Here is a 24215-nt window from a genome sequence, read left to right on the forward strand (position 1 = left end):
ATTTTTATATTTAAAGTTTCAAGTTAAGTCATCGATCAATAACAGAAAGCTAACTATGTGTGTATAATTTATTAAAAATCATTTCATAATCCACATCCTCTTCACCATTCAGAAAACTTCTACATTTGTCCTAGTTTCATCACTTTTGTAAAAATTCAAGCATTTTAAACTTATCTGTCTGCAAGAATAATCCTGAAGAAAAATACGAATAAAATTCATTCAAATTATTTACATTTTCACCACGTGCCTATATTAGACAGTAAAGTGATGCGAGTACAGAATAACACTTGATTCAATCAAAATAGAAAAGTTCAAGAAGAGCAGCACAAGTGCATGCGATAAAATTCAAAAAAGCAAAATTGCACAAAAATGAAAAGTAACAAATTTGAAAGCCATGTTCATGGCTACTTCACGATGCTCCAACTGTCGCAACTTTAAAACAAATGCCACTGAAACTGTGTGTGGCATCATTCAATCGAGGTTTCATTGCTTCGGTTGTTCTTTTTTCTCTTCTGTAAATTGATTAAAACTAATGAAGGTTCAGTGAATATAAAATTTACAATCTACATGTTTTCCATCTTGAGAGCAATGTGCATAGTAAATTGCAAACATCTGTGTTTATTATCACAACTCATGTATTAATGAAAAATTTTTATTAATTCAACAAGTTAAAAGTCAAAGCAAAGAACTCACCAATGTCTTTGAGAAGTTTTTCAAAGACCTCTTCAAATACTTCATTCTGGAAGTTGTAATACATCAATGAGCTTGTGATGAAGTCTGAGGATGAAAAAATAGTTTATTTTTAAACGTAAAAGATGGAGATGTCCCAAGCATTATATCATCATTGCAATGCCGCTGTCCAAATCATTAATAAAGTTCTGGATTTGGGTGAGATCACGAAACAAATGCACCAAGACTATTGTGATAACCAGAACATGAATAATAAACATCATTGACACAACTCACCTAACCAGCCTTCAGGTTTGTAGTTAGAGTTCTTGATGGGTATGATCGGGATGTCATTTTTGTGGGCATATTTTGCTTCATCCTCACAATATCTGCTTTCATAGTAACCTGGGGACAGGAAAACTAAAACAACGAACGAATTTTTCACGGCTTCTGGCATCTTGTCCAGCATATCTCCGCGCATTTCCTCCTGATCAATCCACGTTCTGTATCCAGCCTCTATCAATGCTTCATTGATCTGTGAAGATTGAAAAATATGAAAAGATATATTAAAAATAATTGGAATAAAGGTAAAAATAAAGCAAAATACGTGATTGCAAAACGTTGGTTGGTTGGTTGTAATCTGTTCAAAAATGCCAATCAACTTATAACAGTTTATCACAAGAAGCTCAGATGCAATGAAACCAACCTTGGAGGCCATTTCTAAGGAGTCTTTGTGCTTGTAGCTGATCATGATGTGTCTATTGTCTTCTCGCTTAAAATCTCTTGCGGGAGATTCGACCTGCAATGTGAAATAGTGACAAAATTACATTATGGCTGCAATTCATTATATAAAAGGTTATATTATTATGAAATTAAATATTTTTCACGACATATTACATTCGCCTTTTCATGAAAATCAGCACAGGCAGTCAGTTTTCCTCCTGGGCCATCTTCCACGGTGATTCTTCCGAATATGCTGGGCCACTGCTGGTAGACAGAGACCATCTCACCATGTGAAGCATTGTATGAGTTGCTCACCAAAGGTTCAGCATCGTTAAAAGCTCTCTGGGTCGGGGCCTCGACCTAAAATCATGGTTCTTAATGAAGGTATCAGTAAAACTTGTTATCAAAAAATGCCACTATGGTTGTTCTGCTTTTCATGTGGTACCTGCACTTTTAATCGATCAAAGTCATCTTGAATCGGACCAGCCGAGCATAAAGACGAAGGGTATTGGCCTATGCACATGATTCTTTTTAAATGACTGCGAAGAATGGTGATGAGGTTTTCGTCCTCTTTTATGAAGTCGTACATCTCATACTCGGCAGGGATGACAACTTCAGGCTGATGAAGATATTCCAGAGGAACGCAGATCAATAATCTTCTGTGATCCTCTGTTAACTTTTTGTGAAGCGCAGCTCCTTTAAAATACTTCAAATACCCACAGGCTGCTTTGGACTTCTCGGTGGCAATCCACAGAACACAGGAACAGCTTTTTAGAAATTGTAACTGTTTTTCGACGCGGGTGACACCAATGAGAGGAAACTCATTAAAAGTCAGGACGTGGAAACTCTTTTCTAGAATTCTTTTCCATCTTGCTTGAATATTGTTGTCGTTATCGTGACCAATGATTCCATAATCCCACTGCAAAACAAGACTATGAAGTTATGCCAGTGATATGAAATAGTGCTCGATGACGGAATATTTCATATTAAGCAAAGTTATTAAAACACAGTGAATAATCTAGAAATCAATTATCATGTAGTTGAATGACACCGACTGAATTCAAGGCTGGTTCGCTTCTTGTCCCACGCAACTTGGAAATCTTCTCATACGAGTCACCATCTGGCGTGATTTGTCGAACCGGAAACTTAAAATCCAAACGACTTACTTTCTGTATAGCAACAAATTTCATGAACACAAGCTGGATAATACAAACAAGAAAAAATGATTTTCAACCAGATTCATCTGCAAATACTGTTATGTCTTGGCAATTTTCACAGGAAACCCGACCAACAGAAACCAAGCTACTCACCAAAGAATGACTTTGGCCAGGTGTGACCTGGTACGTTACATCACTGTTTGACATGTTGGGGGAGCTGGCTGAGTGATTGGGCAGTTGGTTGGGTCCATCATCACTGTACTGGGTCTCCATCTGTGGGATGGAACATTTTTCAGGTACATGCTGCAACAATAAATATAATAATTTCATTTTCATGAAAACTTTGTCACGAAAATTCAAGAGAAATTTTCTAACCTGCTCCAAATAACAGGAATTGTCTTGTGACATCATTGGTTTGTTGGGCTTTAAACTTTTCTTGAACTAATTTCAATTTTAGAATTAAGATCTAGATAATGAAGTTAAAATATCAAAACAAAAACTGAAAAAAAATTAAAAATAGAGTCAAAGTTTTTTTTACTTTGGAACACCATGGATTTAAACAAGCAGAATATCAACAACAAAAAACAAATAAGACGTCATATAGGGAAGTAAGTGCAAGATTGATTTAATGAATTTTCTGAAAACTTACAAATTAGACTTTGGCACAAAAAAGTTCTCTTTAAAAGTTCGAAACATTATTTCACCATTGATAATGAAATGTGATGGAAACTATCAAGGCAACACAAACAACTACATACGACAACTAAAATGGCTGATTTCATAGAATAAACCCATAAAATTTTGGAATAATCAGAAGATGATTATCAAAAATCTCGTTCAAGAAACATTCATCAAAAAAGATACATTAAATCCACTTCAAAAAACACTGGTCAGGAATTAAAGAAGAAATGTCGAAATGTCAAAGAACGGTATCAAATACAAAAACATATTAAAATATATTGGAAATACCATTACATGAAAATCAAATGTCTAACTTGTATGAGAGTGAGTAAAATACCTGATACATTCAAATAGAAAGAACATTTTGCTTTCATTCAACAATAAATCAATGAAGTTGATATCGTTATGAAACTAATAGTGATACAACCAAGTTCAGATTTAATCTTTTCCATTTATGTATAATGAGCGTTTTGATACGAGATTAAGTGCATGTTGGGTTTAAACTTAATTTACAATCTACAATAAATATTTAAGTTGATGAAGAATTTGGAAAAGGAGCAAAAGTTAAGTTGTCGGTACAGAATATCGATATCATCAATGTCTTTAAATCGCTTTTAAGGACAAAAGTGATTTATTAAATTTCTTCAACAATCTCTCACAACTTATATTTCTGCGGCTACAAAAAATTAGCAATTAGTCTTTAAAAGTCACGGTCCCTCTTAAAATTTCTTAATGGTCGCCAAAGCCAAATATAAAAAACACCTGTGCCTTAGTAGCTGCAGCAGATATTATGAAGATATTCTGGCATGAAATTAAATCCAATACCGACATGTGAGAGTTAAAACGAAGAAAAGTTTCCAGCATTTTGCTGAAACCATCTCTGTTATGAAGCATCAACTATTCCCTTCATCTGCAGTCAAATATTCGTCCGACGAAGATTGAGTGTCTGCTTGAGGAGGTGAAAGTTTACTGGAAGCAAAGCTGTCGCTTGTCTGTGACCTCTCTTCTCCAACTGGGGATTCCCGTGGTGTTGACGTGGTCGGCGAATTTGAAGACGGTTGGAAATGCAGATTGTCGCTTGTATTAATCTGCGTCATCATAACAAACTTAAAAGTGAATCCTCAATGTAAATAAAATACCACACACCCTATCAAGCGAACTATCACTACCAAGCTTTCACTGAAATGAAAACTACAGGTTCCGTCGTGCTCAAAAGTTGCAAAATGCCTGCAAGTTCATTAAACTCACCTGGCTATGAAAGTTTGGGGTGGAATAACTGCAGCTGGGCATGTGGGATGTTGAGGGTTGGATTGAGCCGACAGATGGTGACTGAAAGGCACGATAATAATCACCGGCAGATTTAACCTTTCGAATGGTTGCGTGTATTTGAAAAGGAAACATTTCGTTCTCACAAATAGGGACGTACATATCCAATTCTCGCGGAATAATATGTTTTACGTTTATATAATTTTCTGGAACCACGACAGAAAACTTGTTCACGTCATGTATGCTTGACTTCATAATCGCGTCGTGCAGCCCAGCATCTCGGTGATATTTCATATAACCGCTATCGGCCGCAGAAGTAGGTGAAGCAATCCAAAGAACACAGAAACAATTTTCCAAAAAGTTTAAACACTTTTCAGCATGAGTATTTTGAGCACAGAAAAACTCTTCATATTTGAGAACGCGATAACCGCATTTCGTAATCTTTCTCGAAATTCTTGCAGAGTCATCAGAATCCGCTTCATGAGCAAATATTCCAAAATCAACCTACACAATAAAAAATATAAAATATATTCTTCACACTTGCTTCAAAAACCAACAACTGATTCCACTCAGACAAACACAAAACACGGCCATTGTTAATACATAGGCTGAATAAGCTGATCTGTAAAAGCTGTTCTAATTTCTGTTAATGTCGCCTGCGCCTATCTGCACCCTTGCAATCAGTTTCCTTAACTCAAAACATGTCCAATAACCAGGCACCATGACGGAAGTAAGCAATCGCATGAAGCGTAATTCGAAACTTGTCTTATAAGGAATCAACGCAATCATGAGAGCACATGCAGCAAAATACTGATGACTTAACAAAATTCCCCTCACGTTATTTCCCACTGTTATAAATAACCTTCCAGCAATGGTCAGTTCTTAAAATAGCCAAAATAATTTTGCAACTCGCACTACAACGACACCACTGACTATTGCAAGATATTCCACCATGATATACCTCGGGTGAAGAACTCTGAAGGTCAGATTTCGACAGAAAGTTTGATGGTTTTCCTGTTGTCTTCGGTGTTGTCTCTTCTTCTGAATCCCTGGAATCCTAATAATTTATATTGAGATCACAGCTTGAGTAGCGATGTGTGCATGACCACCACGAAATGCAGAGAAGGCAAAAATAACAACTAAACATTTCAACATCACTCACGTCATGAGAGCAGCCGGTGCAGGGTACTTCCGATATCGGGGAAGTCCCACCACCACTGTCATGCACGTCGATCGAATTTCCCCCTCTCTTTAAAGAAGCAAATGCCAGCGATAAATTTTACAAACATCACCAAAATAATTCCAACTTAATTACAAATGATGCAAGTTATATTTGTCATGTGGTTTGAAATCATTGCAGATATTTGTAATAATCATCATTCTTACGAACAATCACCTGAACATCTTCTGCGTGTGTGGACCCAGTTTCATCATCCCAGCTTCTAATTCCATCTGAGTTCTGAGTAAAAGTTCTCGTTTCTTCTGGCAAGTATGGCGGTCGCACCTGAAAATAATTTTTATCAAAACATAAAAATTAAGAGTTTTAGAAGTTGGGTGAAAATCTTTACAAAAACACCATATGAAGAAAATAAAATTTTTTCAACATTTTTCGAAAGTTTAAAATAGAAGTCGTAAATGTATTAAAAGCTACAATACCAGCACATGGTCGTCTTCATGGATCGTAACCTCTTGTGAGCCAGCAGACATATTTCAACAAATAATATTAAATAATTTTAACTAAGATACGGCCGAGCAATTCTAGACAAAACATAACAAAGTAGATATCTGATACAAAAGTGACTCAAAATACACAGGAATGACCTCAAAAGTTTGATTTTGAACATGTTTAGCACAAATGAAGGCTTCCAAATATTCACATATACTGGTGTAGAAAATGTGCTTGGATTCTAAAAACCCAAATATTAAAAGGCACCTCGATGCTTAGGTGGAACGTAGGAAAGTCTGACACATTTAAAACACGGCAATAACTCCCCATCATCATAGTGGTAGCTGGCTTTATGTTTGTGCTTTTTCAAATAAACGTACATTGTTGTTAGATTTTTGTTTTGCAATCATGCTTGAAGTTTCTCAACAAAAGCACTACACAAGGGTGAGAGTAAAAAATATTTCGCATCCTCGAAGAGTGTAACAACAGTGTAAACGTTGAAGCACCATAGAGTTTCTGACCCTTGAAATAAGTTTAATGCAAACCAAGGGTTCAACCTGCTCCGTGAAGCCTATCAGCATAGACACAAAAAAACATTTTGTTAAAATATGTTGTGATCAAAAACAAGAAATACTTGCATCAAATGAAACGCCAGGATGAACGATAGAATCTTAAAAAACATGACACTCAAATGAAATAAAATTGTTTTAAGAAATAAACTGTGATTAAAAATTCTCTTTATGATTTCCATTTCCGTAATTTACTGCAGCTTTCATGAACATATCTATTTATAGCATAAAAAATTATTTTAGGACATAGCATTATGTGTGCTAATTTAGTAGTCTGTACAAATTGCGAGCTAAACACAATTATTTTTACTGATCAAGTGTTAAAACCAAATTTATAACAAACATGATACAGATGAAGCTTTCTATAAATAGCACATTACATCATCAAGGCAACACAAGTCTTTTAAGTTTCAATCTTTTTAGAGTTGCATCAAAATATACCGGTAAATAAAGTAACCTGCTACTAGCAACTTAAACCCATGATGCACATATAATTTACATCTCATAAAAGGTAAAAGCACAGATTTTAACAAAAAATGAAGAAATTTAGATGAAGATAAAATGTTTAAGAAACTATGTTTGAACTACGTTACACTCTTCATAAAACTTTTTTTGATCATAAAACAGTTCTGTTATAGCAATTTTCAGACAAACTTGTGTGAACATAATTCCTAACAACGATATTATTTATTCCAAGATGTTATGCCTTTCATAGATATGTCCTAGTGCATAGTGCCTAAAATACTTATAACGAATTAAAAAATAACAGAAGAAAATGTTTCAAAGTGCAGCGAGTGTACAGTTTAAACTTAGATGTTGTTAAGTAGCACTAGAATATCCATATGCCAATACAAGTTGGAACCACAGTACTAAAAAACTTGATGAACAGAACTATGTTAGAACTTCTATGTTACAAATAAATGTAAACTATGCAAGAACCTGTACTATGAAGTATGCAATGTATGTAGTTTAAATGAGTCGACGTACCGACAATTGCATAAAAAAACATCAAAAAAATTAAAGTCAGAAAACTTGGCTTGGTTTTATCGGTGTCAGTGCAAGGGATCAAATGCCTTGAACATTATTAGAAAAAAAATCTATTGAAAAAATGAAAGCCTGACTTGATTTCATGCTTGACTTCTTCCCCATACAGTTGTCTTGAGAAAGAGTAGCCTCAGTATAAAAGTAATTCCAAAAATCAAGTCAAATCAATTTCCATGTCTGAGTTATTGTTGACATCAGCTGTAACAGGAGTTTGGTTCAGAGGTGAAACCACCTGCATCTGTGAGAAGATGATATTTCATGATTATGAGAAGAAACACTGCAGAGAAGCAAACAATTAACTCTAAGACAACATCATTGCAGTTACCGGTATCTGACGGCCATCTACAGCAGTGCCACGAGAAAATGCAAAATGTCTTGCGGAAGACGACAGCCTCCGATCCTTCAAAATAGAACAAAAAATAAATTGCAGCAGAATATTCATGTATAAACCATAAATTATAATGTATGACCTCGCACTAAGACAAGCTCAGTAACTGGAGCTCGAGTAATGAGGAATCATCGCCCAGATTAAGTTGTTCAAAGACTTTCCTCAGCCCGAAAAAAAAGTAATATACCTTGCACCAGATTACGATTGCATGTCATGTCATGCATGTCATACACTACTACAACTCATTTTCGGCGCTGTTGAAATACTTCTTGCATACTTTCTGTTACAGGTAGCTACATATTAAGCACAGCAAGATCAGACATGTACCTGAAGATCAGGCATCGACTGAGATGGATGCACATCAGCGGGTGGCTCTGCTCTTCTATTGTTCCTTTCAACGTTACCAACAACTGGGTTGGATTGAGAATGATGTAATAGAGGTCTAAGTTCACGTAACATTTGTTGCACCTTTTCGACTAAACTGTCATTCTCCACGAAAGGAAAAGAAACGTCTAGTTTGTCTGGAATGCTGATGTCATGATGTTCACGAGGTCTCAAGACATGAAAAGGAGTTTTAGGAAGATCGTTTCTTTCCTCTTCCTTTAATGCAGCATGATGACCAGCATTGGCATAATATCTGCTGTATCCAGGGTGGTTTACTGAACTTGGCGTAGCAATGAACAGCACGAGTCGGCAACTGTCAGCGAGGCGAAAGGGCATCTGGGTTCGGGTGTCACCAGGAATCTTTGCATCCGCCGTTATCATCACTGAGATTTCATTGTTTTCAAGAAAATTTTTTATCCTTCCTTCAATCTCAGCATCATGTTCATGAGCAAGCAGCCCTACATCAACCTATTAAAGAAGCAACAAAAAGATTGCATTCACCAATATTGCAGCATTCACACATTTGTACACCAATTTTGATATCGAGAAATTCATGTTTCAATAAACACAAATCACCTGACCTTTGAACCAGGTGTGCTAGGACTGGAGTTCCTAGACATTGTGAGTTCATTGTTGCTTTCATTCTGAAAGAAGTTGCCAAAATAAACACAAGGTATCGACAACACGAGTCTAGTAGTGGTAACATGACTTAGTGACTAAATTAATGTGAGTTTTCTTAAACGATCCAAACAGCACTGTATTAGTTCAGCAAATAGTGAGAAAAATACTAGACACTTCTACCTGGTTGTGAGCTGAAGCCACACTTTGTCCTAATTCATTCATTTTGACCAGTCAATGAGATGTTATCGATACTGAAAATGGCTTCATAAAACACAAAAAACCAAAGTTGAAAGAATCTAAGAAACAAATTAAAGCAATTTATCATTCCTTCAGCTTCTGTTTGAACGAAAATCTGTCATTTAAATTTATTTATGAAAAATATGCTTCTTGTACCAATAAAGCTGCCACTTCCATTAAACAATGAGCAAATATTTATTTTATACAACAATCTAACTTCGACTAACAAAAATAAAATTGTCTTAGGTTAAAATGCACAATGCACATACAACGTCTATAAGATAAGGGAATCCTAATTATCCTACATTGTTATGCCATCATAGCTTCATATCATGACAAACAAAATAGAAAGAAATTTATCACAAGTTGAGCGCTCAACCATACAAGAAATACCGCAAGAGGACCGCCGGTTTAAATGCTTGTTGATACATGATAAGTCAGAATTACCCAAAGCCAATGTTAAATATATGAAGGTATTAGTTCCGCCAAGGCAGACTTAAGCTAGCACTGCAACAGATGAATGTGAGCATACATACTAATATGTGTCACCAATCTTCAGCATAGGAAAGTTATACAAGTTGTCACACTGCAACCAAATCAATATTTTGAGGTAGATAAGAAGAGTTTGGGTTTTTCAACGTTGCCAACATTGTCACTAAATCCAATTCAATTCACAGGATAATCCACAAGTGGAAAGAAATGAGTCATCACAAAACAAACAATGCTGTGTAAGAAATCAAACACCGCGCAAACATGAGAATTGTGCACTAGATAGCACACTACAAGAATTTTGGCAGCAAAAACTGTTTGACAGAAAACATTTGCAACAAATGGGAATATCAACTGTCCTTTGTCAAAAAAAACCTGCTAATTGCTTATTCATAGTTTCCAACGCCATAATTTCCAATTATAATCCAAAGCCGGTTATGGTACAAATTTATAACAAACATGATACAGATGAAGCCTTCTATAAATAGCACATTACATAATCAAGCCAACACAAGTCTTTTTAAGTTTCAATCTTTTTAGAGTTGCATCAAAATATACCGGTAAATGAAGCAACCTGATACAAGTAACTTAAACCCATGATGCACTGAGTTCTATTCCCAATGCCAACAACTCATCTCAAAGTTGTAAGTAGATTAAAAACTGGTTTCATTGGAAAATAACAACTATGTATGATATATAAATTTTTTCAGTTACCTTTAATTGACACGACCAATTTCTTTCTTTTCCACTGTCAACCAGAAAACAACAAACTTGCAAATGTCTTATTCAGATCATTCCTGCTTTAACCTAATAAAAAAATATTATTACAAAATCAACAAATCAAAACACGCAAACATGGAAACAGATGCAAAACAAAACTTACGAACGCCTAAAACGTACTTAAAACAAAACGTAGGCCATAAAACGTAGGCCAAATAACATCATAAATATGACTGGCTAAAAGTAATGGTTCAATCTTTGAATTGCACTTGGATGAAGCATGGACATTGTGCACAAACTAACAAGACTTAACAAGGAAGTAATTGAAAATTGCAGTTTGTTGCCGTGCTAGTTGTTATCAGCAAAATATTACCGTCATTATTTCAATGCACGTTTTAAGCCTCTCTGGCTTTGTCACTTTATCCAGAGCATTAGTGCATGCTCATAGCAACTGGCATTGTTATTCCGTCCTTACAGCGACAAAAAATAAAAACGACTGAATAAAACTCATTTCATTTTCAGGTACAGGATATGGAACTGCAAGAAATCTTTTAAGCAAGCTCATTTTTCAAGTAAAGCGAGGATTGAATCTTAAATAAAAACAAGTTTAAAATAAATACGGCAGAACAGTCTGAGCATTTCTAAAATGGAAAATCACCGTTGGGGCAATTTATCAATTTTTACTTCTAAACATTTCATCTTTTGTGTGAGCCAAGTTAATTTCTCTGACGTTGTTTTTTCAAAGGAACTGAAACGTTGCTCAAATCCACGAAGTAAATGTAAAATTTCCTGCATGGTGCAGTCATTCGTCGAAACATTGCAGTGTTTATTGATGCTGATATTGTTCAAGTCAACTGGCATTGCTTCCTCTATATCTGCCAGCATAGGTGGACCTGGGATACTACAGAATGTCTTGATGTTTTGAAATGTAGCCGCTATGTTTTCTTTAAATATATCCGTCATGTCGTGGTCATCTTCACGAAGTGGGTTGTCTTTTGCGATAGTTCGCGGCAACTCTACACTACTCTGGCAGCACGGGATGAATGGAACAAATTTTTTCCTGGATTTGGTATCTATGGATTCGTGGTGGGCCACCTCCCGGTAAAACTTGTCATATCCTTCGCTAGCGACAGACGAGTGAGTCGCGATCCACAAAATGCAGCAGCAGTTGTCGATAAAAGGGAATAATTTGTTTGTTTTTGCTTCTCCGCTTGCACTCACAAACTCTTGAAAAACAGAAATCTTATAATCCAGCTTTTCCAATTTCTCTTTCACTCGACGACTGATTGTGATGTCATCATCGTCGCAGAGAATTCCAAAATGATACTGAAGATATAATTTAATTTCAACAACAAGTGTTGCATTTTATAAACCACATTTCTGCATACACCTGTATGACATTGCATGTATTATGCTGGAAATTTTATCAAAATATAAAACTTATGAACCATGAGATGTTTTGCTGTAAAAATGCATTGTGGCATTTGGCATAGCATCTGTGCATATACAGCCCCACCTTACACAAACAATGCTGCGCTTGTTTAACTAAGAACTTAAAGCACCATGTATATACATTTTAATCAACTACAACTTCACAATTTGAAAATGACATTAGACAAAAGGTATCTATAAATCTTGATCATCAATTATTAACTAAACAGGTCATGGAACCTCTACCGCAACCATTGCAGAGATTATTGTTATATTTGCTCAGCTTCACCTGGTTATGCTGCCATTGTTGTTGGGATGAAGTTGATGAAACATCGGACATGTCGGCTTCAACGATTACACAACCTGTAAATAAAAAGATCAGAAAAAAGTTATATGCTAACAACCAATTAGTCTTTGTTTTTAGAACAAACCTGTTGGAATGATGCATTGATTTGATGGTTTGTTGATGACACATACACAGTAGATCACTCATAAATCAAATTCCAAACTTCTAAATTTACACATTCATTTTTTAAATCACTTTTTAATAAAGCTTAACCAGTCTGCCAAGCTCCACCTAAAATAAAAATTATTACGACTAGAAGTGCAAGTGAAAGTGATAAGACAAAAATAAATCACATATTCAGAAGCATAAAACAGTTTTTATCCATTTAAAACTGTAAATATACAGCATACAAAATGCATTCGTCATAAATGAAACACACGCTGCCAAACTTAAGATATGCATCGATTAAAGGTTTACATAAAGAAAATAAAAATATCAAAACTTGTCATACCAAAACTGATTAAGATGTTCGGCTTATAGAAGCCTGCACATTAATCAATGGTTTCAGTCAATGTTATAGTGAAATAATACAGATGCATTTGTATGCTTAAGTGCACTAATCACCATAGAAAAATTGACAAAGATTCTAAAACTGTGATTGTCTTCCACAAGACAAGACCGGATTAAGCGTCAATGTTGATACAAACTCAAAATTAATCTAATATTTTGCGTGGGATAAAAAGATAAATGAATAGCATTATCTTATGTCTTGCTGACACCAAATATCAGTCAATTCATCAATCGCTCAGGTGACGTTCCTGCTCCGACTGACCCAAGTCTTCATGGGTCTCAGCATCCAATGTGTCCGGAGCACACTGAGGTGGATGATTTTCTTCATTTCTACATCTCGATGTCCTGGGAATGAAATACTAGAAGCTGCAAGTTTAGTATAATACCTTGCTTGTGCCTGTGAGTGTGCTTGTGTGAGTGTGCTTGTGTGTGTGTGTGTGTGTGTGTGTGTGTGTGTGTGTGTGTGTGTGTGTATGTGTTCTTGTGCATGAACAACTGCTACGACACATTTCAGACACAAGATTTAGAAAAATTGTGACGATTTTTAACTATACATTTTCTAGATTGCTTACATCTTTTCATTGTTTTCTTCTTCTGTCGCATTTGTTGCCTTCATGTCTAACGACTCTCCAATCTATAACATGAGTACCATAGAAATACTATATTCGACAACAAGAACACAATTTAAGTACAAGGAAAATAAATGAAAAATAAACCACAAAATAAGATTATGTCCAGCTGGTACTAAGTGTGAGAGCATATGAAGTTGCCCATTAATGTTGCCTGGACCATTATTCTTACAAGAGCAACTCTTTATCTAGTGGCAGTTTGTTTATTTTTAAACAAAATTTTAGTACACAAAAGAAGGCTGATACAATAAATTAAAATAGAGGATGGTGTCCAACTGGTTCAGTTCCTATGAAGGAAAATTTGTTGTTGTTGCACAATCCTACAGCCTTGACCATTTTTGTTTAAGAACCACCGTTTGATTTGCAGTTTGTTTATTTAACTGAATAGATATGCCCAAGGTCAAGCTAATACAACAAAAATTTAACCTGTATCTATACAAAGTACGTAAACCGGATCAACTTAATGACTTAGCACTCACACTTATTGCTCCAACGTTTGCATCTCTAATAGTTACATTGATCGTTACATTAGCATTGGAATGACCAGTTTGATGTGAACTTCTTTCACTACGTTGCTGTGCAGTGCTATGTGAAACCGGTGGTAAGGAAATCCTGATTCTCCTAATATCTTATCTAGAGTGCATTTGACCTGTTCTTCAAACTGGTCGTTTTCTTTCAGGGGAACAAATGTGTCCAGCTCCCAAGGCAAGTCCAAGTTCAGAGAATCCCGTGGCAACAATGTGATGAAAGTGTTGCATCTTCCACATTTTATTGCTTTGTTTTGAGACATTTCCCGGTAAAATTTGATATATCCTCTATCGTGGATTGAATTGCTCGATGCGACCCAGAATATGGAGTGGCATTCTTGAACAAAATCCACACACTTTGCTTGATAAGCGCCACCTGCTGGATGATTGTAACTGTCGAACGTACCGACACGATATCCGAGACTTTCAATAATCGGCTTCACACGTCTGTTCACTCCTTGGTCAAGGTGATGGTTAAAGATTCCAACATCAAACTAAAAAATAAACAAAACTGCATTAAACATTCACATCATGCAAAGTATTTTGCTTCCAAGCCAACCAACCCGCTGCTATCAAACCCATCAGCCACAATGACCCATCCAATGTCCGTGGATTGAATCATTGTTGGGTTAAACAAATAAACGACAATTAAACCCACAATGATTAAACTCACGAACCAAGAGAACTAAACCAAGGACAACCAACTAATGTCTATGTGTTATCGGGGAAGTCGGGGAAGTCCCACCACCACTGCCATGCACGTCGATCGAATTTCCCCCTCTCTTTAAAGAAGCAAATGCCAGCGATAAATTTTACAAACATCACCAAAATAATTCCAACTTAATTACAAATGATGCAAGTTATATTTGTCATGTGGTTTGAAATCATTGCAGATATTTGTAATAATCATCATTCTTACAAACAATCACCTGAACATCTTCTGCGTGTGTGGACCCAGTTTCATCATCCCAGCTTCTAATTCCATCTGGGTTCTGAGTAAAAGTTCTCGTTTCTTCTGGCAAGTATGGCGGTCGCACCTGAAAATAATTTTTATCAAAACATAAAAATTAAGAGTTTTAGAAGTTGGGTGAAAATCTTTACAAAAACACCATATGAAGAAAATAAAATTTCTTCAACATTTTTCGAAAGTTTAAAATAGAAGTCTTAATGTATTAAAAGCTACAATACCAGCACATGGTCGTCTTCATGGATCGTAACCTCTTGTGAGCCAGCAGACATATTTCAACAAATAATATTAAATAATTTTAACTAAGTTATGGCCAAGCAATTCTAGACAAAACATAACAAAGTAGATATCTGATACAAAAGTGACTCAAAATACACAGGAATGACCTCAAAAGTTTGATTTTGAACATGTTTAGCACAAATGAAGGCTTCCAAATATTCACATATACTGGTGTAGAAAGTGTGCTTGGATTCTAAAAACCCAAATATTAAAAGGCACCCGATGCTTAGGTGGATCGTAGGAAAGTCTGACTCAGTTAAAACACGGCAATAACTCCCCATCATCATAGTGGTAGTTGGCTTTATGTTTGTGCTTTTTCAAATAAACGTACATTGTTGTTGGATTTTTGTTTTGCAGTCGTGCTTAAAGTTTCTCAACAAAAGCACTACACAAGGGTGAGAGTAAAAAATATTTCTCATCCTCGAAGAGGGTAACAACAGCGTAAACGTTGAAGCACCATACATTTTCTGGCCCTTGAAATAAATTTTATGCAAACCGGGGACCCAATCTGTTACATGAAAATTATCAGCAAAGACACATAAAAACATGTTGTGATGAAAATATGATATTACATTACATCAAATGAAGAAAAATGAGAATACAACTTGTAAAATATGCAAAGCAAACCAATCAACGTGAAATTAACTAAAAAATGTACAGAATTTGGTTAAATAAAGAAATTGTCCATGGCGTAGAGGTGACATGACGCCAACCGCCAGGAAGGAATTGAAGCAAGAGTCTTATAGCAATAAAGCTATAACAACGTAGCGTAAAAAAATTCATTTCAAGATTTTATATGCCGGAAACTGATCTCGGGAAGAAATTCATTCATTGGAGCACATTTGCAATCCTCATGACGAGGTATCTCCACCTTCTTGAGTTTGACAATGTTGCGAACACTTTGGTCCAATAACATCATCTTTGCATCCGACTGTCCAGTAAAGCATTGGTCAAATGACTGTTGTAACTCATCTATGGAAGGACGTTGATCCGGTTTGTCTCTGCAGCTCGTCTTCAATGCTTCTTGAATAACTGTGATGATGTCATTTGCAGACTTAATTCTACAGAAAGACTCTAAGACACTTTCTATATCTATATTGTCTTTATCATTCAAGAAGTACTGAATAATTTTTTGAGTTAGAATTTCAACCAAAATCGCGCCAAAGCTGTAGATATCCATGGCTGTGCTTGGACGAAGTCGCTTGTTTTTTCTGCGTTCTGGAGCGGCATATGCAGATGAGTACGGACGAGACTCTCCTTCTCGTTTGCTTGTGACCAAAGAAGTACAAGTTCCAAACTCAGAGCAACCAAAATCACCGATCTTGCAACGTAAATCAGCTGTGAGCAATATGTTGTCAGGTTTAATGTCTCCATGAGCAACTCTTTTTTTATCAAAACCACAATGCAAATATTTTAGTCCGTTTGCAATGTCAAGACAAAAACGAAGGTTTAGGATACAAGGAATCTCATAATTCTCTCGGTACTCCTTTATAACAATGTCCGACAAATTACCACCAGCCATATACTCCATGATGATACCAATGGCTCCATTTTCTTGCCATTTGGTGTAATGTTTAAGGGCAACAATATTTTCGTGCTTGCTTTTAAACATTACAGACAATTCTTTTTCAGCACTGTAAGAATTACATCTTTCAGGAAAGTATAAAGAATTAAATGAAATAAGCTAGGTTTAGAATCAAGTAAAGTTGGTCGATATACAATTACTGTATTATGCTACACTTAATCAATCAATTATTTATTAAAAAACATTTTTTGTCATAGCTCTTAAGCATTATTTTGTGCATGGCTTAAAAAATGATACCTTTTCATATTCTTTTCTCTAGTCTTATCAGAGCCAAGCAAAGAATAGCATTTTATAGCCACTGGGTCTTTGTTTTTTAAAAAAACCAGTTTAACAATTCCATAAGCTCCTTTGCCAAGACCTCCATTTGACTCAGGTTTGACTCCTGATATGTTTTTTAATTCAATGTAAGGTTTATCCAACGTCTGCAATGCACAATGTTTCAAGAATTTTACCATGTGTGTGCAAATGCAACAAAATAAGGTAAATTTCAGTTAATAATTCTTTCTGACATAATAAAATATGTTTTAGCACAAGCATTCCCTCTATTTTTAAGACAGGTATTTTCTGCTTCTGATGACTTCTATAGCTTTTGCACCACTGGTTTTAGATTGCGTCGGGATTATTTAAACAAATTTATATACAATAGAACTTACAAGTTTCAACAAACATTCATTACCAGTCAATTACATCACACCATGATGGAACAATAAAACAAAAAATCGGACAAAATAGACTGCTGCAGAAACAATGCAGTTAACTTATCTTTGCCAGCAATAAAACTTGAGTAAACATAGTCACAACAACACAGTCATAAACAACAAAGCAAGGGCAAAACAGCATTTACCTGATCTGTTGGTATGGATGGCATGGTTGGACTATGTTGAACATGAGCAGCAGCTCGATTACATGGTTCACCTGAAGCTAAAACACAGAACAATTTCGTTAATACTGTACGATTTTGAATTTAGGTTTAAATACATTAATAGAGTAGATAGTGTTGAAATGTTTATCTGGTGGGGGTTTTATCTGTTTAGTTCACAGAGCTTCCTGAATTTCACATTCGTAATCTGATTCGCATTTTCATAACATTTTTAAAGCTGTTCATGTGGGAGTCAACTTTGCTGCTCGTAGTGCATGTTGCGCACTCGTGTTCTATATGTTCAGTAACTGCTGATTATGCGTATGAATGGTCTAATCTCAAATGTTCCAGTAATCTTGTACCAAAGTGGCGTGCAGGCTGACCTATGTAAGAGCAATGTAATGTGGGCTTCAGAATTGATGCACCATCTTCGACACAAGTGTCAGGATTCGTTATTAAAGAAATTTCCAACTTTGAAAAAGATGCTAAAGTAATTTTAAGGTTAATTTTTCAATGGGTTCTTTTGATGTGGTGTCATGCTGTGGGTTTTGGTTGTTCTTTTTTTCACGAAATAAGCGAATCCAGTGTTCTTCCGATCATTTGCTGGGGATAAATATTACTCAAGAATATTTTGCCGAGTTTATTTACTTTAGTTTCAAATAATGATTGATTGAGCAAACACACCTCTTTTCCATTTTTTGGGTGGTATTGCATGAAGGTTTAGAAGGACCCCAATATTAGTCTTTTTTCGATATACTTATGAGTCAAAGGAGAGATCAAAAATGCGAATTCTGTGTCTAATTAAGCCAACGTGTGGGCCAAACTTTTTGCATGGTAATTTTTTGTTCAAACGAAGCTCGTTCAGTTGATTTTGGAAGAAAGTGGCGTGGTTTTGAGTTTCACAGATAGCGGATGAGTCATCTACATATTGATTGTATGTTTTGTGTATTTCTGTGTTTTGCATTAATTTAGTTTCAAGGTGCGCTAAAAAGAAATTGGTTAGAGTCTGGCCTAATGGATTTCCCCTGGCGACACCATCGATTGTATATTGTGTCTTTGTACAGAAACATGCTGCTAGTTGTCATTTTTAATAGTTCAGCAAATGTTTTTTACCAAGTGGTGGTGTGACAATGGTGTTTTTACTGTAAAGATGATGAGCTATTAAATCGATTGTGCTTTGGACTGGTACGTTTGTGAAGAGCGACATCGAAGCTAACCAGTGTCAGTTTGTTTCAGGTCCTTTATTTTGTTTAAAAAGTTGTTGGTAGAATTAACCATGTATTGATTAGGGTATTAGGTTTAACATAGGCATCTAGATATTTAGCCAATTGATAATCCGCAGTTCTGAGCAAGCGAACTATTGAGCGCAATAAACTTTAATCAATTCTTAAATCAGTGTGCTTTCCATTTTTTCAGATTTTGTTTGTTTTGTTGTTTTTGTTCAAAGATCGTTAACTTTATCGTAACATGACATGAGGTGACACTGAATCATTTGAGTGAGATGCATCACCTGATACCTCCATTCCTCTCTCTTTATGGTCTACGAAAGTAAAGCTGGGTTGACAATGAGATGGAGATCCAAGTTCACGTAACATTTGTTGCATATCTTTACCCAAATTGTCATTCTCCACGAAAGAAAAACACACTTCAAATTTCTCTGCAATGCTGATGTCAAGGTGCTCATGAGGTCTCAAGACATGGAAGGGAATTTTGGGAAGATTTTCTCTTTCTTGTTTTCGTAATGCAGCATCATGAGCAGCTTCGACATAATATCTACTATATCCAGGGGTCATTGATTTTGGAGTAGCAATTGGAACCACGAGTTGGCAATCGTCAACAAGTTGAAAGGGCATTTGGGTTCGGGTGTTGCCAGGGATCTTTGCATCTGCCGTTTTCATCACTGAGATCCCATTGTTTTCAAGAAAATTTTTTATCCTTCCTTCAATCTCAGCATCATCTTCATGAGCAAGTAGCCCTACATCAAACTGTCAAAACAACAACAAAAAGACTGCATTCACTAATATTGCAGCATTCACACATTTCTACATTGGTTTTGGTATCACATAAATTCAAGCTTCTCTAATTACAAATCCCCTGACCTTTGAACCAGATGTACAAGGACTTGAGTTTCCAGACATAGTCAGTTCATTGTTGCTTTCATTCTGTAAGAAGTTGCCAAAATAAACACAAGATATCGACAACACGAGTCTAGTAGTGGTAACATGACTTAGTGAATAAATTAATGTGAGTCTTCTTAAATGAACCAAACAGCACTGCTTTAGTTCAGCAAAAGTGAAAGAAACACAGGACACTTCTACCTGGTTGTGAGCTGAAGCCACACTTTGTCCCAATTCATTCATTTTTACCAGTCAATGGGATGTTGTCGAGACTGAAAATGGCTTCATAAAACACAAAAACCAAAGATTAAAGAATCTAAGAAACAAATTAAAACAATTTATCATTCCTTCAGCTTCTGTTTGAACGAAAAACTGACATTTCCATTTACTTTTGAAAAATGTGTTTCTTGTGTCAGTAAAGCTACCACTTCCATTAAACAATGAGCAAATATACATTTTATACAACAATCTAACTTCGACTAACAAAAATAAATTTGGCAGAGGTTAAAATGCACAATGCACATACAATAATGTCTATAAGATAAGGGAATCCTAATTATCCCACGTTGTTATGCCACCATAGCGTCATGTCATGACAGACAAAATGGAAAGAAATTTATCACAAGTTGAGCGCTCAACCATACAAGAAATACCGCAAGAGGACCGCCGGTTTAAACGCTTGTTGATACATGTTAAGTCAGAATTACCCAAAGCCAATGTTAAATATATGAAGGTATTAGTTCCGCCATGGCAGACTTAAGCTAGCACTGCAACAGATGAATGTGAGCATACATACTAATATGTGTCACCAATCTTCAGCATAAAAAAGTTATACAAGTTGTCACACTGCAACCAAATCAATATATTGAGATAGATAAGAAGAGTTTGGGTTTTTCAATGTTGCCAACATTGTTACTAAAACCAATTCAATTCACAGGATAATCCACAAGTGGGAAGAAATGAGTCATCATAAAACAAACAATGCTGTGTAAGAAATCAAACACCGCGCAAACATAAGAATTGTGCACTAGATAGAACACTACAACAATTTTGGTGGCAAAAACTGTTTGATAGAAAAAATTTGCAACAAATGGGAATATCAACTGCCCTTTGTCAAAAAAAACTTGCTAATTGCCTATTCATAATTGACAACGCCATAATTTCCAATAATAATCCAAAGCCGGCTAAGGTACAAATTTATAACAAACATGACACAGATGAAGCCTTCTATAAATAGCACATTACATCATCAAGCCAACAAAAGTCTTTTAAGTTTCAATCTTTTTAGAGTTGTACCAAAATATACCGGTAAATGAAGCAACTTGATACAAACAACTTAAACCCACGATGCACTGAGTTATATTCCCCATGCCAACAACTCATCTCAAAGTTGTAAGTAGATTAAAAACTAGTTTCATTGGAAAATAACAGCTATGATATGTATGATATATAAATTCAGTTACCTTTAATTGACACGACCAATTTCTTTCTTTTCCACTGTCAACCAGAAAACAACAAACTTTCAAATGTCTTATTCATATCATTCCTGCTCTAAACTAATAAAATATATTATTACAAAATCAACAAATCAAGACACGCAAACATGGAAACAGAACAAAACAAAACTTTCGAACGCCTAAAACATACTTAAAACAAAAAGTAGGCCATAAATATGACATAAATAACATCATAAATATGACTGGCTAAAAGTAATGGTTCAATCTTTGAATTGCACTTAGATGGACATGGACACTGCGCACAAACTTACAAGACTTAACAAGGAAGTACAGTGAGACCTCGTTAATCCGGACCCCGATGAACCGGAATCCCCGCCATCCGACACAAAACTGCTGGGAACGGATTTCTTCCTATGCATTTTACCCCTTTAATCCGGAAACCCCGCTGTCCGACTCCGACACAAAAGTTTTGGAACAAATGTGCTAAATCAACAGCAATAAAATCCGATAAACCGGATTATTTACAGTTAAGCGAAAATGATTCACGATTGTCCTAATACAGTATGTAGTTAGTTGACGAAACAATAGCCGATTATCTACGCATAATAACGTTGCGGTCTTTATTGATTCAAAAGTACAGTACTGTACAGCATTGCGCTTTGTAAAAAAATTTAATTTAATTAAAAATTTAACGAAAAAATAAATTGTTCATCAACAGTAACAAACAACGCTTCCGCGGTCGCAAAAAATACGTACAGTACATCGGTTGAGTGCGGCAATCTATTGAAGACATACTGCTGCAACTCAATCGTGCTATCAGCTTTTGATATCGCATTGCGCAAAGATTAGAAACAGGTCAAAAAAAGTTCAAGACTGCTGGTCCCGCCGGAATGCTTTGCCATGCAAGAGCGGTTGTAAAACCGATTTGCGGCCGCATGTTCGTCACTTCTGGCTTAGAGCATTCGTCTTAAATACGGTGGTTCTGGGGTTCGACACTGGGTTGGATCATACAAAAAATATAATTTTATTTTAGTTGCTGTCCAGCCAGAAAGTCGGTACTTAGAATTGGAGTAAGGTGCACACTGCGTTTTGAACACAGTACTGCATTTGCAAGATTGATTGATTTTTTACTTTCCGATAATCCGGATACCCCGCTAAACAGACATTTTTTGACGAAACGAAGTGGTCCGGATTAACGAGGTCTCACTGTAATTGAAAATTGCAGGTTGTTGCCGTGCTAGTTGTTATCAGCAAAATATTACCGTCATTATTTCAATGCACGTTTTAAGTCCCTCTGGCTTTGTCACTTTATCCAGAGCATTAGCGCATGCTAATAGCAACTGGCATTGTTATTCCGTCCTTACAGCGACAAAAAATAAAAATGACTGAATAAAATTCATTTCGTTTTTAGGTACAGGATGTGGAACTGCAAGAAATCTTTTAAGCAAACTCATTTTTCAAGTAAAGCGAGGATTGAATCTTAAATAAAAACAAGTTTAAAATAAATACGGCAGAACAGTCTGAGCATTTTTAAAATGCAAAATCACCGTTGGGGAAATTTATCAATTTTTACTTCTAAACATTTCATCTTTTGTGTGAGCCAATTTAATTTCTCTGACGTTGTTTTTTCAAAGGAACTGAAACGTTGCTCAAAACCACAAAGTAAAAGTAAAATCTCTTGCATGGCGCAGTCATTCGACGAAACATTGCAGTGTTTATTGATGTTGATATTGTTCAAGTCAACTGGCATTGTTTCCTCTTTATCTGCCAGCATAGGTGGAAATGGGATACTACAGAATGTCTTGATGTTTTGAAATGTAGCCGCTATGTTTTCTTTAAATATATCCGTCATGTCGTGGTCATCTTCACGAAGTGGGTTGTCTTTTGCGATAGTTCGCGGCAACTCTACACTACTCTGGCAGCACGGGATGAATGGAACAAATTTTTTCCTGGATTTGGTATCTATGGATTCGTGGTGGGCCACCTCCCGGTAAAACTTGTCATATCCTTCGCTAGCGACAGACGAGTGAGTCGCGATCCACAAAATGCAGCAGCAGTTGTCGATAAAAGGGAATAATTTGTTTGTTTTTGCTTCTCCGCTTGCACTCACAAACTCTTGAAAAACAGAAATCTTATAATCCAGCTTTTCCAATTTCTCTTTCACTCGACGACTGATTGTGATGTCATCATCGTCGCAGAGAATTCCAAAATGATACTGAAGATATAATTTAATTTCAACAACAAGTGTTGCATTTTATAAACCACATTTCTGCATACACCTGTATGACATTGCATGTATTATGCTGGAAATTTTATCAAAATATAAAACTTATGAACCATGAGATGTTTTGCTGTAAAAATGCATTGTGGCATTTGGCATAGCATCTGTGCATATACAGCCCCACCTTACACAAACAATGCTGCGCTTGTTTAACTAAGAACTTAAAGCACCATGTATATACATTTTAATCAACTACAACTTCACAATTTGAAAATGACATTAGACAAAAGGTATCTATAAATCTTGATCATCAATTATTAACTAAACAGGTCATGGAACCTCTACCGCAACATATGCAGAGATTATTGTTATATTTGCTCAGCTTCACCTGCTTATGTTGCCATTGTTGTTGGGATGAAGTTGACGAAACATCGGACATGTCGGCTTCAACGATCACACAACCTGTAAATAAAAAGATCGGAAAAAAGTTATATGCTAACAACCAATTAGTCTTTGTTTTTAGAACAAACCTGTTGGAATGACGCATTGATTTGATGGTTTGTTGATGACACATACACAGTAGATCACTCATAAATCAAATTCCAAACTTCTAAATTTACACATTCATTTTTTAAATCACTTTTTAATAAAGCTTAACCAGTCTGCCAAGCTC

The 24215-nt window shown here is 35.8% G+C and overlaps 5 protein-coding genes across 9 annotated transcripts; all 5 read right to left on the reverse strand.

The window, feature by feature from the left end:
• Positions 1–372: 372 nt before the first annotated feature.
• Positions 373–3079, reverse strand: LOC143446387 (uncharacterized). The gene is made up of 9 exons (XM_076946001.1): positions 2925–3079; positions 2703–2852; positions 2448–2561; positions 1838–2311; positions 1567–1752; positions 1376–1468; positions 967–1204; positions 694–777; positions 373–512 (listed from the first exon to the last, which is right to left on the reverse strand). Exons 1-9 carry the CDS (start codon positions 2958–2960, stop codon positions 484–486), a joined length of 1404 nt encoding a protein of 467 aa, XP_076802116.1. The 5' UTR covers positions 2961–3079; the 3' UTR covers positions 373–483.
• On the reverse strand, positions 3049–6281 carry LOC143446391 (uncharacterized). The gene is made up of 6 exons (XM_076946005.1): positions 6153–6281; positions 5893–6000; positions 5659–5745; positions 5458–5553; positions 4479–5000; positions 3049–4318 (listed from the first exon to the last, which is right to left on the reverse strand). Exons 1-6 carry the CDS (start codon positions 6201–6203, stop codon positions 4124–4126), a joined length of 1059 nt encoding a protein of 352 aa, XP_076802120.1. The 5' UTR covers positions 6204–6281; the 3' UTR covers positions 3049–4123.
• On the reverse strand, positions 6253–13537 carry LOC143446394 (uncharacterized). Of its 3 annotated transcripts, XM_076946007.1 has the most exons (9): positions 13474–13537; positions 12477–13246; positions 12335–12408; positions 10609–10701; positions 9349–9429; positions 9129–9191; positions 8491–9015; positions 8101–8175; positions 6253–8013 (listed from the first exon to the last, which is right to left on the reverse strand). In XM_076946007.1, exons 5-9 carry the CDS (start codon positions 9388–9390, stop codon positions 7930–7932), a joined length of 789 nt encoding a protein of 262 aa, XP_076802122.1. In that variant the 5' UTR covers positions 9391–9429; positions 10609–10701; positions 12335–12408; positions 12477–13246; positions 13474–13537; the 3' UTR covers positions 6253–7929. The 3 variants fall into 3 exon arrangements, with proteins under 3 accessions (XP_076802122.1, XP_076802123.1, XP_076802124.1); XM_076946008.1 differs by lacking the exon at positions 13474–13537 and having other exon boundaries at positions 9349–9464; positions 12477–12616; XM_076946009.1 differs by lacking the exons at positions 6253–8013; positions 8101–8175; positions 8491–9015; ... (2 more) ...; positions 10609–10701; positions 13474–13537 and adding an exon at positions 10702–11940 and having other exon boundaries at positions 12477–12616.
• Positions 12623–15349, reverse strand: LOC143446397 (uncharacterized). The gene is made up of 4 exons (XM_076946013.1): positions 15246–15349; positions 14987–15094; positions 14010–14551; positions 12623–13535 (listed from the first exon to the last, which is right to left on the reverse strand). The coding sequence occupies exons 1-3, from the start codon at positions 15294–15296 to the stop codon at positions 14054–14056; spliced, it is 657 nt and encodes a 218-aa protein (XP_076802128.1). The 5' UTR covers positions 15297–15349; the 3' UTR covers positions 12623–13535; positions 14010–14053.
• On the reverse strand, positions 15346–24212 carry LOC143446385 (uncharacterized). 3 transcript variants are annotated; one of them, XM_076945996.1, is made up of 10 exons: positions 24073–24212; positions 23931–24004; positions 21633–23536; positions 21328–21420; positions 20066–20146; positions 19847–19909; positions 19258–19732; positions 17733–17809; positions 17126–17310; positions 15346–16937 (listed from the first exon to the last, which is right to left on the reverse strand). In XM_076945996.1, exons 5-10 carry the CDS (start codon positions 20105–20107, stop codon positions 16088–16090), a joined length of 1692 nt encoding a protein of 563 aa, XP_076802111.1. In that variant the 5' UTR covers positions 20108–20146; positions 21328–21420; positions 21633–23536; positions 23931–24004; positions 24073–24212; the 3' UTR covers positions 15346–16087. The 3 variants fall into 3 exon arrangements, with proteins under 3 accessions (XP_076802111.1, XP_076802112.1, XP_076802110.1); XM_076945997.1 differs by having other exon boundaries at positions 20066–20180; XM_076945995.1 differs by having other exon boundaries at positions 21328–23536.
• Between the last annotated feature and the right edge of the window lie 3 nt (positions 24213–24215).

The sequence above is a fragment of the Clavelina lepadiformis genome, chromosome 2, assembly GCF_947623445.1.
Source record: "Clavelina lepadiformis chromosome 2, kaClaLepa1.1, whole genome shotgun sequence".
Lineage (NCBI taxonomy): Eukaryota > Metazoa > Chordata > Ascidiacea > Aplousobranchia > Clavelinidae > Clavelina > Clavelina lepadiformis.

Bases quoted from the DNA above. Each gene is read 5' to 3' on its own strand.
- LOC143446387 (XM_076946001.1), bottom strand. From the start codon at position 2,960: ATGATGTCACAAGACAATTCCTGTTATTTGGAGCAG. The intron at 2,562-2,702 runs GTGAGTAGCTTG...GTTGCTATACAG, and splicing joins CTGGCCAAAGTCATTCTTTG to AAAGTAAGTCGTTTGGATTT. The intron at 2,312-2,447 runs GTCGGTGTCATT...CTTGTTTTGCAG, and splicing joins GCGAACCAGCCTTGAATTCA to TGGGATTATGGAATCATTGG.
- LOC143446391 (XM_076946005.1), bottom strand. From the start codon at position 6,203: ATGTCTGCTGGCTCACAAGAGGTTACGATCCATGAAGACGACCATGTG. The intron at 5,746-5,892 runs GTGATTGTTCGT...GCTTCTTTAAAG, and splicing joins CACACGCAGAAGATGTTCAG to AGAGGGGGAAATTCGATCGA. The intron at 5,554-5,658 runs GTGAGTGATGTT...ATAAATTATTAG, and splicing joins GCACCGGCTGCTCTCATGAC to GATTCCAGGGATTCAGAAGA.
- LOC143446394 (XM_076946007.1), bottom strand. From the start codon at position 9,390: ATGAATGAATTAGGACAAAGTGTGGCTTCAGCTCACAACCAG. The intron at 9,192-9,348 runs GTAGAAGTGTCT...AACTTCTTTCAG, and splicing joins TGGCTTCAGCTCACAACCAG to AATGAAAGCAACAATGAACT. The intron at 9,016-9,128 runs GTCAGGTGATTT...CTTCTTTAATAG, and splicing joins CTAGCACACCTGGTTCAAAG to GTTGATGTAGGGCTGCTTGC.
- LOC143446397 (XM_076946013.1), bottom strand. From the start codon at position 15,296: ATGTCTGCTGGCTCACAAGAGGTTACGATCCATGAAGACGACCATGTG. The intron at 15,095-15,245 runs GTATTGTAGCTT...AATTATTTTCAG, and splicing joins ATGAAGACGACCATGTGCTG to GTGCGACCGCCATACTTGCC. The intron at 14,552-14,986 runs GTGATTGTTTGT...TTTATTTTTTAG, and splicing joins CACACGCAGAAGATGTTCAG to TTTGATGTTGGAATCTTTAA.
- LOC143446385 (XM_076945996.1), bottom strand. From the start codon at position 20,107: ATGAATGAATTGGGACAAAGTGTGGCTTCAGCTCACAACCAG. The intron at 19,910-20,065 runs GTAGAAGTGTCC...AACTTCTTACAG, and splicing joins TGGCTTCAGCTCACAACCAG to AATGAAAGCAACAATGAACT. The intron at 17,810-19,257 runs GTGATGCATCTC...TCTGTGTTTTAG, and splicing joins GAGAGGAATGGAGGTATCAG to CTTCAGGTGAACCATGTAAT.